The sequence below is a fragment of the Giraffa tippelskirchi genome, chromosome 1, assembly GCF_054371585.1.
Source record: "Giraffa tippelskirchi isolate mGirTip1 chromosome 1, T2T-mGirTip1v1.2.pri, whole genome shotgun sequence".
NCBI lineage: Eukaryota > Metazoa > Chordata > Mammalia > Artiodactyla > Giraffidae > Giraffa > Giraffa tippelskirchi.
The window spans coordinates 189,377,399-189,392,167 of record NC_137275.1 but is presented as its reverse complement, the minus strand read 5'-3'; the positions used below and the strand labels follow the sequence as shown (position 1 = coordinate 189,392,167).

The 14,769-nt window shown below is 44.0% G+C and overlaps 1 protein-coding gene across 5 annotated transcripts in view; it reads right to left on the bottom strand.

Moving 5' to 3' along the window:
* The window catches only part of DOCK5 (dedicator of cytokinesis 5), a 261,149-nt gene that overhangs the window by 189,446 nt on the left and 56,934 nt on the right, over nt 1–14,769 (bottom strand). For all 5 annotated transcript variants that reach the window (XR_014060920.1, XM_081516237.1, XM_081516228.1 and 2 more), the window contains one exon: nt 242–325. Coding sequence is in view for 4 of the 5 variants with exons in the window: in XM_081516237.1 (XP_081372363.1) it covers nt 242–325 (84 nt within the window). In the remaining variant the exon portion in view is untranslated. The remainder of the gene's footprint in view (nt 1–241; nt 326–14,769) is intronic.

Here is a 14,769-nt window from a genome sequence, read left to right as displayed (position 1 = left end):
ACAGAATGCAGAGTCACATATTTTGATTCTGGTGTCTGGGCACGTCTGTGCTCGTGCACTCAGTTGGCTGTTTTGAAACCACCCTGGTACAAAACTGAATACCCTAAGCGCTTCCTAGATTTTTACTAGCATCGCTTTAGGAAGTAAACTGTGTTGATGTTTGCTCCAAGAGCCTTATGAGTAAGTAACCCACACTGCTCGGGCCTCCCCATGCATCTGGCAGAAGGCCATCCAGACTTACCCTCATACATCTCCAGGATGTGAACCGTGTCTCCAACCTGCAAGGACAGCTCCACATCTTGAGAGGCATTATAGTTATAGATCGCTGGAAAGGAGAAACAGAAGACAGAAATGATGGCATCGGTGGCACTTAAAATACAAGTCATCAAAGAGCACACCCAGGGAACTTCCCTGATGGTCCAGTGGTTAAGAGTCCGCCTTCCAATGCAGGGGACTCGGGTGCAATCCCTGGTCAGGGAACGAAGATCCCACACGCTACAGGACAACTGAGCCCGTGCAGCACAACTGCTGAGCCCTCTCACTCTAGAGCCTGTGCTTTGCAACAAGAGACGCTGTCATGTGCCACAATGAAGACCCAGCGCAGCCAAAATTAAAAATAAAATAAGCAACTTAAAAAAGAGCACATACTTTAGTTATTGAACCACTTCTCCAACAAATAACCACCTCTTGAATCATTTCAGGTGAATCCCCCTCTAAAAAGCAGAGAGCATCCTCCTGGATGCCCACTGCTGGCATTTTAGTCATTCCTCCATCCAACAACTTTTGGTTGGTTGCCTGTTATGTTCCACATATTGTGCTAGAGACTGGAGACAGAGTGTTGAGACACTCAGATGTGGTACCTATACCAGGGATTTTTAATAGTATAGTATGGGAAGTGAGAGAGTAAATATATCATTACAGACACAACTCCTTAATTACAACGGTAATAAGAGTTATCAGCCTACAATACCACTGAGCTTTTGATCTCTTGGCCACAGGGCGAGCCATCTCCTGGCTTCCCTGACAGTAATTGGCAGCCTAAGGGCCAACTGCAAGTCCCATCCATCCCCCCCCCCACCGCGCCCCAGTAATAAACTAAACCCCAGTGGCTTCCTTGCCCCCAGTTCTAGGCATCCTATGGAAATGGGGCACCTCAGCGCTTTCTCATCAAGGTGACCTCCATCAGCACAGCACTCAAGACTGGACCAGATTGTGAAAAACAGCAGACTAACTCTTGTACCTCCAAAAGAAGGTCACAATCCAATTTTAAAATAGGTAAGAGTTCTGAAGAGACATTTTACCATGAATTGTATATGATGAATAATCAGCGCAAGAAAAGATGTCCAACAACCATTAGTCATCAGGGAAATGCAGATTAAAAACCACAAGGAGCTGCAATTTCACACCCACTAGAATGGCTATAACTTTTAAAAGGCAGACTTGGCAGGAATGTGGAGAAACTGGAACCCTTACGCATTACCAGTAAGAATGTAGAATGATATAACCTCTCAGTTTGACAGTTTCTTAAAAAGTTAAACATAAATTAACATGCAACCCAGAAATTCCACTCCTAGTTATTTACAAAGAGAAAGGGAAACATGTCAACACAACTTCATGTGAATATTCAAAGTCACTGTGGTAGGCAGAAAAATAACCCCCCAAAGATACACACATCAGATTTTGAAATGTGCGAGTGTTTCCGTAGGTAGCAAAACACATAAGATAAAGATAGGAGAGGAGGTTATTCTGGAAATTGAGGATGTGGCCTAAACACAATCCTATGTATCCAGATAAGAGAGAGACAGAGGGAGTTTTAAGAGATTCACAGAAGAGAAGGCAACATGAGGCTGGAGGCACAGGGTGAAGTAACGTGACCTCAAGTCAAGGACTGGCACCACCACGAGAAGCTAGAAAGGACAAGGAACAGAATTCCCTGAGAATTCTAGAAGGAGCACAGGCGGTCAACACCTTGATTTTCAATGTCTGGCCTTCAGATCTGTGACAGAAAAAAATCCTGTTGAAAGAAAAAACCACACCAAGCTTGTGGTCATTGGACATTGTAAGGACATTGACAAGAAGCCAATATGGCAGCATTATTTATGACAGCCAAACACTAGAAACAACTCATTCACTGAAGAATCAATGGATATGTAAAATATGGTCTGTCCACACAATGAAATTACTCAGCAATAAAAAGGAATAAAAGGGACCTTCCTGGTGGTCCAGTGGCTAAGACTTCACACTCCCAATGCAGGGGGCCCGAGTTTGATCCCTGGTCAGGGAATTAGATCCCACATGCCACAATGAATGATCCTGCATGCCACAACTAAGACTCAGTGCAGCCAAATAATGGAAATAAATATTTTTTAAAAAGGAATGAACTATGAACACACTGCAACTATGACCTTCAAAGACATTACGCGAAACAAAAGTCATATGCACAAAATATATTAGGCTTCTATTTATTTATTTGTAGTATCCAGAAGAAGCCAATAGCTGTCAATGGCATAGGGCATTTCATTGTTTCCTGGGGTTGAGGGTGTGAATGGTGACTGAGCACAACAGGCACCAGGGAGCTTTAGAGAGACGGAAACATCCTAAAATGGGATTTGGTGGTGCTGATGGTCTCCAAACTCTGCATATGTACTCAAAATCAATGAACTATCTGCCTAAAATGGGTGGATTATATGGTATGTAAATTAGACTTCAGTAAACTTTTTTTTTTTTTTTTTTTTTTAAAGCAAATGTATTTCTTGCCCTCTCTCATGAGTGAGCTGATTCCCTTCAGGGAGAAAGAACCACCTTAGAGATTGGGTTCTATCCATGCACCTGAGGATCCAAGGAGCCCTTGAGATTCCCCATCTCTGCAGCTCTGACGAACATGAGGCTGGTCACTCAACCCATCAATCCATTTGCCAGATCCCACAAGGGTCATTAAAAAGGGAAAAAAGGTAACCCAGCCATTGCCCGTCGTGAGCAGTAGCTGTTACCTACTGCTCTTTTCCTGAGCCGGCTATCCACCTGGTTCAGCAGACTGACTGTAGACTCTGGCCTCCATCACAGTCTATCTCGGAAAGAAAGGAGCAGACCACCAGCCTCACATTTTCAAGTGGCCTCTTTAAAAAAAAAAAATTTTTAACGCTGTATTTTGTATTGGCATATAGCCACCAACAATGTTGTGATAGTTTCAGGTGGAGAGCAAAGGGACTCAGCCATACATACCCAGATACATATATCCCTTCTCCCTGAGACTCCCCTCCCATCCAGGTTGCCACATGACATGGAGCCGAGTTCCCTGTGATGTACAGTAGGTCCTTGTTGGCTACCCATTTAAAATATAGTAGTGTATACATGTCCAAGCGGCCTTTCTTTTTTAAGAGAATCAATCAAATATGTGTTCTTCCATAGTCTTGGCACAGCTCCTAGAGATATGTTGGAGGTGATCAACTATTGAGCTTTTAGACTGTATTATGAATTCAGAACAAGGGCAGGCTGATGAAGTGGGCTGGGAGGAACTGTACGGAATTCAGGAGAAGGAATTAGTTTCTGGTTTCTAGATGTTGTCACGGGCCACAAGGCCACAGCTCCTGTTCCACTGAAATTCACTTCCTTCATCTGACCACTACTTGATTCAAATGTCTTGCCTACTAGGTACACCGCTGGTTCTCTATAGAAACTGTAGGTCTTCAGCCCTAACTCCCCCGAGCCCCCACTCACTGCCTCCCACCGGACTGGCTCCTTCCACTGGCCCCACCGGCAGATGGAATCAGGAAGTAGAGAGGCTGCTGTGTCACAGTGTGTTGTGTAATCACCAAGCTTCACGTCTTCCTTGTTCTCTGTCACCAGGAAAGTAAGCAGAAGCGCCCCACGGCTGCACCTGGTACTGTAGCCCCAAGCTACAAACACGTACCAAGGACTGCTGCACACACATGCCCGTGCACACACACACACCACAGGCTATTGCTGTTATTTACTTGCTCAGTTGTGTCCAACTCTTTGGGACCCCATGGAATGTAGCCTGCTGGGTTCGTCTATGGAGTTTTCCAGGCAGGAATACTTGAATGGGTTGCCATTTCCTTCTCCAGGGGAAGTTCCTGACCCAGGGATTGAATCCACCACTCTTAAGTCTCCTGAATTGGCAGGAGGATTCTTTACCAAGGCGCCACCTTAAATCCTAGATTCCTAAGCCTGACAATCAAAGTGCTCCCCAAATTATCCTGGCCTTAATTATCCACTGCTGCTTCATCATCTGCCAAATTGACCCTGTGCTTCAGTTGAGACTCATAATCTCTCCTAAATTCTGTGCTCAACTCACAGTTTACCTCTATCTGGGGCAACAGTTTTATGTTTTTCTTCCTCTCACTGCAAAGCTCACATTCACAATGCAGTTCCACAAATGATTAGTGACAGTGGTAAAGAATCTGCCTGCCAAGCAGGAGACACAGGTTCAATCCCTGGGTTGGGAAGATCCCTTGGAGAAGGAAATGGCAACACTTTCCAGTATTCTTGCCTGGAACACCCCATGGACAGAGGAGTCTGGTGAGCTACAGTCCATGGGGTCACAAAGAATCGGACATGACTTAGCAACTAAATAGCAACAACAATCACCCTGCAAGGATCTCATTATTCTCCATCATCCCACAAGTTTTCTTTCCAAAACAGTTTGGATTTTTAATCACAGATAATCTTGTGTTATCATCTGTCACAAAGCAGAAAGTAAACCCCTCATGAATGGGGACCTAGTTACACATTCTTTTGTGTCTTTCACATTCCAAAGCACTGGGTGGGGCCCAAAGAAAGTGCTCAAGGAACAAGAGTGGCTTTATGAGACCCACCCATCAAAATTCAGTTATTCATCAGTTCTCCCCCAAACTTCCAGATTATTTCCCTGCTTCCCCCAGAAGCAGCAGTTATGGTCTCCCACCACTCAAGAAAGGGGTATCCAATCACTCTCCCGTGTTTTTTATTTGCAAATTATACAAGACAATCTATCTTTCCAACATAAGCCTTCAAAGAGCTCCACTTGGGAAGGAAACATCCTTCAACAATGCCTTCTGCTGGAATGACAAGTCACCAGTCACACTTGTGCTGACTGTTTCACGTCTTCCAACTGAAGTACTAACAAGATTTCCAATCTCTTACAATGACCTCTATTCATGCCAAGTACGCACTTTTGAACCATGCCCTTCCCTCATCCTCTTTAATACACTTCATTTCCGTTGCAGTTTATGGTTTAACTTCCATATGGAATGCGGTCATTGTATGGAGTGGCTGCCAATCACCATATAATTTAATGAGGAAACAGACTCAAAGGGTCAGCACCTTGCTCTGAGGAACCCAGCTTTACGAGCAGCAAAGCTGTTACTAATGCAGCCCAACAAGGACCTACTCATCCCATTTTACCAGACTGGTGCATGATGGCAAAGAGATGCCCTGGAAGAGCCTATGAGCAAAGAAAAGAGCCTGACAGATTCTCAGTATGTTGTCTGCCTTATGTGTGTGTGTGCTCAGCCACTCAGTGTATCCAACTCTTAGAATTCTCTCACTAGGAGCTTCCCTGGTGGCTCAGTAGTTTAAAAAAAAAAAAAAAAAAAAATCACCCTGCCGGTGCAGGAGACAGGTTCGATCCCTAATCCAGGAATATTCGACATGCTGTGGAGCAACTAAGCCTGTGTGCCACAACTACTGAGTCTGTGCTCTAGAGCCTGGGAGCTGCAACTACTGAACCCATGTGCCCTAAAGCCCATGCTCCACAAGAGAAGCCACTGCAATGAGAAGCCCATGGACTGTAACTAGCGAGTAGCCCCTGCTCGCCACAACTAGAGAAAAGCCCATGCAGCAACAAAGACCAAAATTTTTTGGTCTTTGGCTTTTGGACAGCCAAAAATTAAAAAATATATATATATATTTTTAAAGAATTCCCTTATTCATTAAGACTCCAACTTCCTCAAACAAGCTTTATCATATAAACCGCTGAATGGTGATCGTGTTGTCTGTTCGCCTGATGCTATTTCAGGCACACAACTAATGCACTCAGCGGATTGTGTTTTCTCCCTGGAACATGAATAAATGCTACAGAGGAAGACAGAGAAAGCAGAAATAAAGGAAACCCTTTGGACTGAGCCAAACAGACTCAATTCTACCAGTGACACAAGCATGACCTGGTTCATCTAGGGCCTCAGTTCCCCATCTGTAAACTAGGCATTGGACCAGATGACACTAAGAGTCCCTGTGGCTGCAAGCCCCTGATTCACGAGGTTATGATAAGAGGGAAGAGAAACAATTAGTGTCCTTTCGAATCAGCAGGCACCACCACAACCTCTTGTTTTGTCTGTGGAAATTAAACAAGAACTGTGAGTTGCTGTGTATGAACTGACTCGCTGGCTGCTGTGAAAGACAAGCTCCTGGAATTCTGCCCTAAGCAGCTTACTGTTTATGTCGCTAAAGTATAATTTTGTAGAGCCAACTAGACAAGACGGTATGTCTACAAATGTAAAACAGTTTGCATTTTACCACATCTTCGATTTGGCCTGGTCTTCTCTTTTGAACCAGACTTTTAGGAGACAGAAGAGAAGAAATTTGAGGTCTTGGGATTGCTGCTGTTGTTCAGTTGCTCAGTCATGTATGACTGCCCCAATGGACTGCAGCACACCAGGCTTCCCTGTCCTTCACTTTCTCCCGGAGTTTGCTCAAACCCATGTCGACTGAGTCAGTGATGTCATCCAATCATCTCGTCCTCTGGCATCCCCTTCACCACCTGCCTTCAATCTTTCCCAGCATCAGGGTCTTTTCCAATGAATCGGCTCTTTGCATCAGGTGGCCAAAGTGTTAGAGCTTCGGCTTCAGCATCAGTCCATCCAGTGAATATTCAGGGTTGATTTCCTTTAGGATTGACTGATTTTAGGATTATGCAACAAAAAACCAACAGAATAGGCTGATAGGTACCAATATGAGGATTGATTCTGACAGTGAAAAGTTGATGGATTGCTAGTATTTAATCTTTTCGATGTTAGGTTCTTCCATGAATCCTCAAATTACAACCCCCAAAGAATAACTAAAACCTGACATGGTCTATTATAGTGTTTGGTAGTGTGTATGAAAGAAACAGCCAACAAACACAGAACAAGCTCCCAATCTGAGTTGTCTGCTACTCCAGAATATTAACAAGATGATCAAACTTCATCATTTTCATTTTTATCTTGATCTTCCTACTTTCAGCCATTAGAACGATAGACTACAGACTTTCCTGGTGGTCCAGTAGTGAAGACTCTGCCCTTCCATTGCAAGGGGTATGCGTTCAACTCCTGGCCTGGGAACTAAGATCCTATAAGCCACACAGAATGGCCAAAAGAAAAAAAAGACTAAAAAGGTCGAAGAATTGATGCTTTCAAACTGTGGTGCTGGAGAAGATTCTTGAGAGTCCCCTGAACTGCAAGGAGATCAAACCAGTCAATTGTAAAGGAAATCAGTCCTGAATATTATGCTGAAGCTCCAATACTGTGGCCACCTGATGAGAAGAGCCAACTCACTGGAAAAGACCCTGATGCTGGGAAAGACTGAGGGCATGAGAAGGGGGCAACAGAGGAAGAGATGGTTGGTTGGCATCATCAATTCAACGGACATGAGTTTGAGCAAACTCCGGGAGATGGTGAAGGACAGGGGAGCCTGGCGTGCTGCAGTCCATGGGGTCACAAAGAGTGGGACATGACTGAGCAACTGAACAACAACAAACATAAAGGAGGAAAGCTAAAACAAGGCAATTCAAAATTGCAAAATAGAAAGTCTTTGTTCTACAAACACTGGGAGCTTTACCCCACAGCTTCTCTAAGTAAGAAATGGACGTACCAGTATATTTTTCCAAAGAGGAGAATGCAGCAGAACCTCGAAGACAATAACAAGCGCTAGCCGACACAGCAGTCACCTGCCCCTTTCCCCTTTCTGGCCCTGTCTGGCTTCTCATTTGGGGCATGGTGGCAGCCATATCCTCAAAGATGGATACAACCTCACTAATAGTGAGGTACACACTTACACACTATCCATCTTCTAGGTGGATACAACCTCACTAATAGGACACTGGAAGTCATTCAGTGAGAACCGGCAATCAGGAAGAACTGTAGAGGTAATAGAACAAGCTATCCTCAACAGTTCTCCCAGGTAAAGTTAGACAATGAAAGGCAGGTGTTCTTAAGGACAGCAAACCCATTTTATTACAGGCAGATAAATACAAAGCTTGCTCCTTGAAAGGAAAGCTATGACAAACCCAGACAGTGTATTAAAAAGCAGAGACATCACTTTCCCAACAAAGGTCCATATAGTCAAAGCTATAGTTTCACCAGTAGTCATGTACGGATGGATGTGTGAGAGTCGGACCATAAAGAAGGCTGAGCGCCAAAGAATGGATGCTTTTGAACTGTGGTGCTGGAGATGACTCTTCCGAGTCCCTTGGACAGCAAGGATATCCAATCAATCAATCCTAAAGGAAATCAACCCTGAATATTCATTGAAGGACTGATGTTGAAGCTCTAATACTTTGGCCACCTGATGTGAAGAGCCAACTCATTGGAAAAGACCCTGATGCTGGGAAAGATTGAAGGCAAAAGGAGAAGGGGTGGCAGAGAATGAGATGGTTGGATGACATCACCAACTCGATGGAGATGAACAAACTCCAGGAGATGATAAAGGACAGGGAAGCTGCAGTCCATAGGGTCACAAAGAGTCGGACATGACTTAGCAACTGCACAAAGCTCCCCTAAGAAATAGCAAGAGAGTCTGGGAATAGCTTAGTATTTTAACCATCGTCTTGCTGCACTTTCCAAGCATTTCTGCAGTGATTGAACTGAGGACTCAAGGTGTTACTGACAACACCAAGGATGCCTCAATCGTAGCCTCACGTGTACTCTCGAGAAACCTGGAAGTAGCACTAAAGGTACACATTCTAATGTCATCAGGCTTATAATACTGCTATTATCTACTACTGCTATCTACTAGCCGCTATTCTTTTCAACTGACCTCTTTCTTGATGAGGAAAAGTAAAAGAAAAAAGAAAAATATCAAACAAACCAGAGAGCAACTAAGGAAGGATTTTAATGAGGAAGTAAAAAAAAAAAAAAGAAAATTTAACATATTAACAAGACCAGAACATCTTTCCTTAATCGGATAAGGCATTATCATCAGGTTCTTCTAGGTATACATTATTCTTAAACAAAGATGAAAGTGAAAGAGAGCAAGTGAAAGTCACTCAGTCATGTCCAACTCTGGGACCCCATGGACTATACAGTCCATGGAATTCTCCAGGCCAGAATACTGGAGTGGGTAGCCTTTTTCTTCTCCAGGGGATCTTCCCAATCCATAGATCGAACCCAGGTCTCCCAGATTGCAGGCGGGTTCTTTACCAGCTGAGCCACAAGGGAAGCCCAAGAATACTGGCATGGGTGGCCTATCCCTTCTCCAGTGGATCTTCCCCACCCAGGAATCAAACCTGGGTCTCCTATACTGCAGGCAGCTTCTTTACCAACTGAGCTATGAGGGTAGTCCAAAAACACAGAAAAATGGTATAGATGATCTTCTTTGCAAAGAAGAAATAGACACAAATGAAGAGAACAAATGTATGAATACACAGAAGAGAGGGGTGGAGGTTGAAGCAATTGGGAGATTGGGATTGGCATTTACACACTATTGATACCGTGTATAAAATAGAGAACTAACGAGAAAATACTGTACAGCACAGGGAACTCTACTGAATGCACTATGGCAACCTGAATGGGAAGGAAGTGCAAAACAGAGGGCATATATGGAGTAGGAAATGGCGAACCCCTCCAGCATTCTTGCCTGGAGAATTCCACGGACAGAGAAGCCTGTCAGGCTACAGACCATGGGATTGCAAACAGTCAGACACGACTTAGCACACACACATTCATATACGTACAGCAGACTCATTTTGCTGTACAGTAGTAACTAACGCAACATTGTAAAGCAACTATCAGTTCAGTTCAGTCGCTCAGTCATGTCCGACTCTTTGCGACCCCATGAATCGCAGCACGCCAGGCCTCCCTGTCCATCACCAACTCCCAGAGTTTACACAAACCCGTGTCCATCGAGTCGGTGATGCCATCCAACCATCTCATCCTCTGTCGTCCCCTTCTCCTCCTGCCCCCAATCATTCCCAGCATTAGGGTCTTTTCCAATGAGTCAGCTCTTCGCATGAGGTGGCCAAAGTATTGGAGTTTCAGCTTCTACATCAGTCCTTCCAATGAACACCCAGGACGGATCTCCTTTAGGATGGACTGGTTGGATCTCCTTGCAGTCCAAGGGACTCTCAAGAGTCTTCTCCAACACCACAGTTCAGACACATCAATTCTTCGGTGCTCAGCTTTCTTCACCATCCAACTCTCACATCCATACATGGCCACTGGAAAAACCACAGCCTTGACTAGACGGACCTTTGTTGGCAAAGTAATGTCTCTGCTTTTAAATATGCTATCTAGATTGGTCATAACCTTCTATACTCCAAAAAAAATTAATTTAAAAAATAAAACAGAAATGAGACAGACTGAAGATAAAAAAAGGTCAGATCTAAGATTGGGCCCAAGGATCGAACCCAGGTCTCCTGCATTGCAGGCAGATTCGTTACTGTCTAAGCTACTAGGGAAGCCCAAGAATACTGGAGTAGGTAGCCTATCCCTTCTCCAGGAGAATCTTCCTGACCCAGGAAGTGAACCGGAATCTCCTGCATTGCAGGTGAATTCTTTACCAGCGGAGCTACCAGGGAAGCACAAAAATTAATTTAAAAAATTAAAATAGAAATGAGACAGAAGATAAAAAATGGTCATATCTAAGACTGGGCTGAGCTGCGACATCTATCTTTCAGACAGAAATCATAATTGAGGAATAGAGAAGCTAAGATAAAAGCCACCAATTATTGTGGAATCTAGAACAAGCATCTTGACATGATAGTCAAAAACGTTGGTAACTAGTTTCTCCATGTGTACGTGAATTTGAGACAAAACACAGTTCACTGGGGAAATGCATGATCCCCAACCAGGATGGAAAACCCATTAATTTAGAACCATCAACCTGAACATGCAAATGTAACAGCAGCAGCTTTGGTCCCGGGCTTATGTCTCTGCAGGGCCTGTTCCAAGACGAGCTCAGCCAGTCTACTTTACCCTATAGCCTGCTTTCAAGAGGGTCTCAGAACACTTGGACTGCAAGGAGATCAAACCAGTCAATCCTAAAGGAAATCAACCCTGAATATTCACTGGAAGGACTGACACTGAAGTTGAAGCTCCAATACTTTGGCTACCTGATACAAAGAGCCGACGCATTGGAAAAGACCCTGATGCCGAGAAAGATTGAAGGCATTAGGAGAAGGAGGCAACAGAGGATGAGATGGTTGGATGGCATCACCAACTCAACGGACGTGAGTTTGAGCAGACTCTGGGAGATAGTGAAGGACAGGAAAGCTTGGTGTGCTGCAGTCCATGGGTCGCAGAGAGTCAGACAGGACTGAGCGACTAAACAACAACAAAAGAATGAAAGCCCAGCTTCTCTGTTATATATGGGGAAAGCACCAGGAACAAACACCATGTGGGCACATGTGGCCGGGAGGGAAGGGAGGATCAGAAGAACAAAGAGCTGAGGAGAAAGCCAGACACTGAAGAGATGTGGGGAACCTCCTTTCATAAATGAAGAAACAGACACTGGATGTGTGAGGGACCAAGGTGACACCGATTACAGTCAGGCTGTTGAAGGCACTTTCCACAGCCTGGCCAAAAATTTACCATTCTGTACTCTTAGGCGAGTCATTTAATCTTATGGCTTCAGTTTCCTCATCAATAAAGTGACATTTATAAACTGGTATTTTGCCTACCTGTTAGATGTTGAAGCTGAAACTCCAACACTTTGGCCACCTGATGCGAAGAGCTGACTCATTGGAAAAGACCCTGATGCTGGGAAAGATTGATGGCTGGAGGAGAAGGGGACGACAGAGGATGAGAAGGTTGGATGGCATCACCGACTCGATGGAGATGAGTTTGAGTAAACTCCTCAGGGAGTTGGTGATGGACAGGGAAGCCTGGCATGCTGCAGTCCATGGGGTCGCAAAGAGTCGGACATGACTGAGCAACTGAACTGAACTGAACTAGAGTTGCTGTAAGAATAAAATGTGGTGGTGGTTTGGTCACTCTGTTGTGTTCAACACTTTTCAACCCCATGGACTGTAGCCCACCAAGCTCCTCTGTTCATGGGATTTTCCAGGCAAGAATACTGGAGTGGGTTGCCATTTCCTTCTTCAGGGTATCTTTCTGACCCAGAGATCAAACCCAGGTCTCTTACATTGCAGGTGGATTCTTTACTGACTGAAGCACCAGAGAAGCCCCATCAATAAAATGAAAAACATAAAAACAAGTAACTATTGGAATGTTTTTGGAACCAACATTTTTCAGCATCACAGAAAGACAAGTATGAAATTAAAAAGATACATAACTTTGGACTAATCTATTTGAATTGGAAATTCAGTATGAGTTTAGAATACTTTTCTCTCTTGAAAAATACGTATTCATTTCAACTTGTGGCCAAAGCGGACCAGAGAACACATCAGGAATCAGATGCTACTATCCTGTCTTAAACATATAAAATATCAAAAAGGGGGGAAAGGGAGGGTGGGATGAATGGAAAAGTAGCACTGATACATATACACTATCATGTGTAAAATAGATAGCGGGTAGGAACCTGCTATTTAGCACAGGGAGCTCAGCCTGGTACTCTTAAGATGACCTAGAGGGGTGGGATGGGAGTTGGGAGGGATGTTCAAGATGGAGGGGACATAGGTATATACATGACTGATTCACTTCATGATGGTTTAGTTGCTAAGTCATGTCCGACTCTTGTGATCCCATGGTCTGTAGCCCGCCAGGCTCCTCTGTCCATGGGATTCTCCAGGCAAGAATACTGGAGTGGGTTGCCATTTCCTTCTCCAGATTCACTTCACAGTACAGCAGAAACTAACGCAACTTCGTAAAGCAGTTATACTCCAATTAAAAACACAGAAAAAATATGACACAGTGGTTTTCAGACACTGAACAGCAATGCAGTGCAACAGAATGATGCTCTTAGAGATGAGAAGGAGATAAAGGAAATCTACAGTTGCATCTCCAGGCAGAAGTTCAGGGAGGAGAAATCCAAACCGCACAATAGTCACCTTGAGATGTGAGAATTCAGAGAAGTCAAGGTGGCAAGAAAGTGCAAGGCAGAGAATCCAAGGGATGAGGGCTGCAGAAATTTCCCTGTTAGCTTAGTTCATAAACAATCAGCATGTGAATAAACTTCCCAAGGGCAAGGAAAAGAAATACTGGGAAAGAGCAAGAGGAGTAATTCCCAAGCCTCACAGAGGGCTGGGAACAGTTTCCATTCTCCACAGCCAGAGTCGAGAAATGTTAGGATAACATGGCCATTAGCTTGAGTACTCAGAAGAGTAATTGCCTTGGTCCTCAGAAGGACCATTTGGCCTGTGCTGGTCTCACCTGATAAAGATGAACTGCAGATCTGGAAAGAATAAACATTTCCTCATAACTCCATCCTACAACAAGGCTTAAACTCTCAACAAGATAAAACTTACAATGTCTGACATCTAGTTCAAGATTACCAGGCATGCCAGGGAGAAAAAGACTCCTTATCATTAGGAGAAAAATGAATCGTAGAACAATACCTAGCAATGATGTAGATCAGGTAACAGAACAAATCCAAGTTAACTGAAAAAGATTCAAATCATAACAAAGCATGTTCTTTGACTACAATGGAGTTAAATTAAAACTCAGTAACAAAGACACTTAGAAAATCCCAAGATATTGGGCTTCTCAAGTAGAGCTAGTGGTAAAGAACCCGCCTGCCAATGCAGGAGACATAAGAGACACAGGTTTGATCCCTGGGTCAGGAAGATCTCCTGGGGAAGGGCAGGGCAACCCACTCCAGTATTTTTGCCTGCAGAATCCTAAGGATAAGAGGAGCCTGGCGGAATACAGTACATAGTGTTGCAAAGAGTCAGACACGACTGAAGCAACTTAGCATGCACACAAGGTGTTTGGAAACTAAATAAGACATTTCTAAGAAAAAAGATATTAAGAAGAGGTGGCAAAAATATACAGAAGAACTACGCAAAAAAGATCTTCATGACCCAGATAACCACGATGGTGTGATCACTCACCTAGAGCCAGACACCTTGGAATGTGAAGTCAAGTGGGCCCTAGGAAGCATCACGGCAAACAAAGCTAGTGGAGGTGACAAAATTCCAATTGAGCTATTTCAAATCCTGAAAGATGATGCTGTGAAAGTGCTGCACTCAATATGCCAGCAAATTTGGAAAACTCAGCAGTGGCCACAGGACTGGAAAAGGTCAGTTTTCATTCCAATCCCAAAGAAAGGCAATGCCAAAGAATGCTCAAACTACCACACAATTGCACTCATCTCACACGCTAGCAAAGTAATGCTCAAAATTCTCCAAGCCAGGCTTCAACAGTACGTGAACCGTGAACTTCCAGATGTTCAAGCTGGATTTAGAAAAGGCACAGGAACCAGAGATCAAATTGCCAACATCTGATGGATCATCAAAAAAGCAAGAGAGTTCCAGAAAAACATCTATTTCTGCTTCACTGACTATGCCAAAGCCTTTGACTGTGTGGATCACAATAAACTGTGGAAAATTCTGAAATAGATGGGAATACCAGACCACCTGACCTGCCTCTTGAGAAACCTGTATGCAGGTCAGGAAGCAAC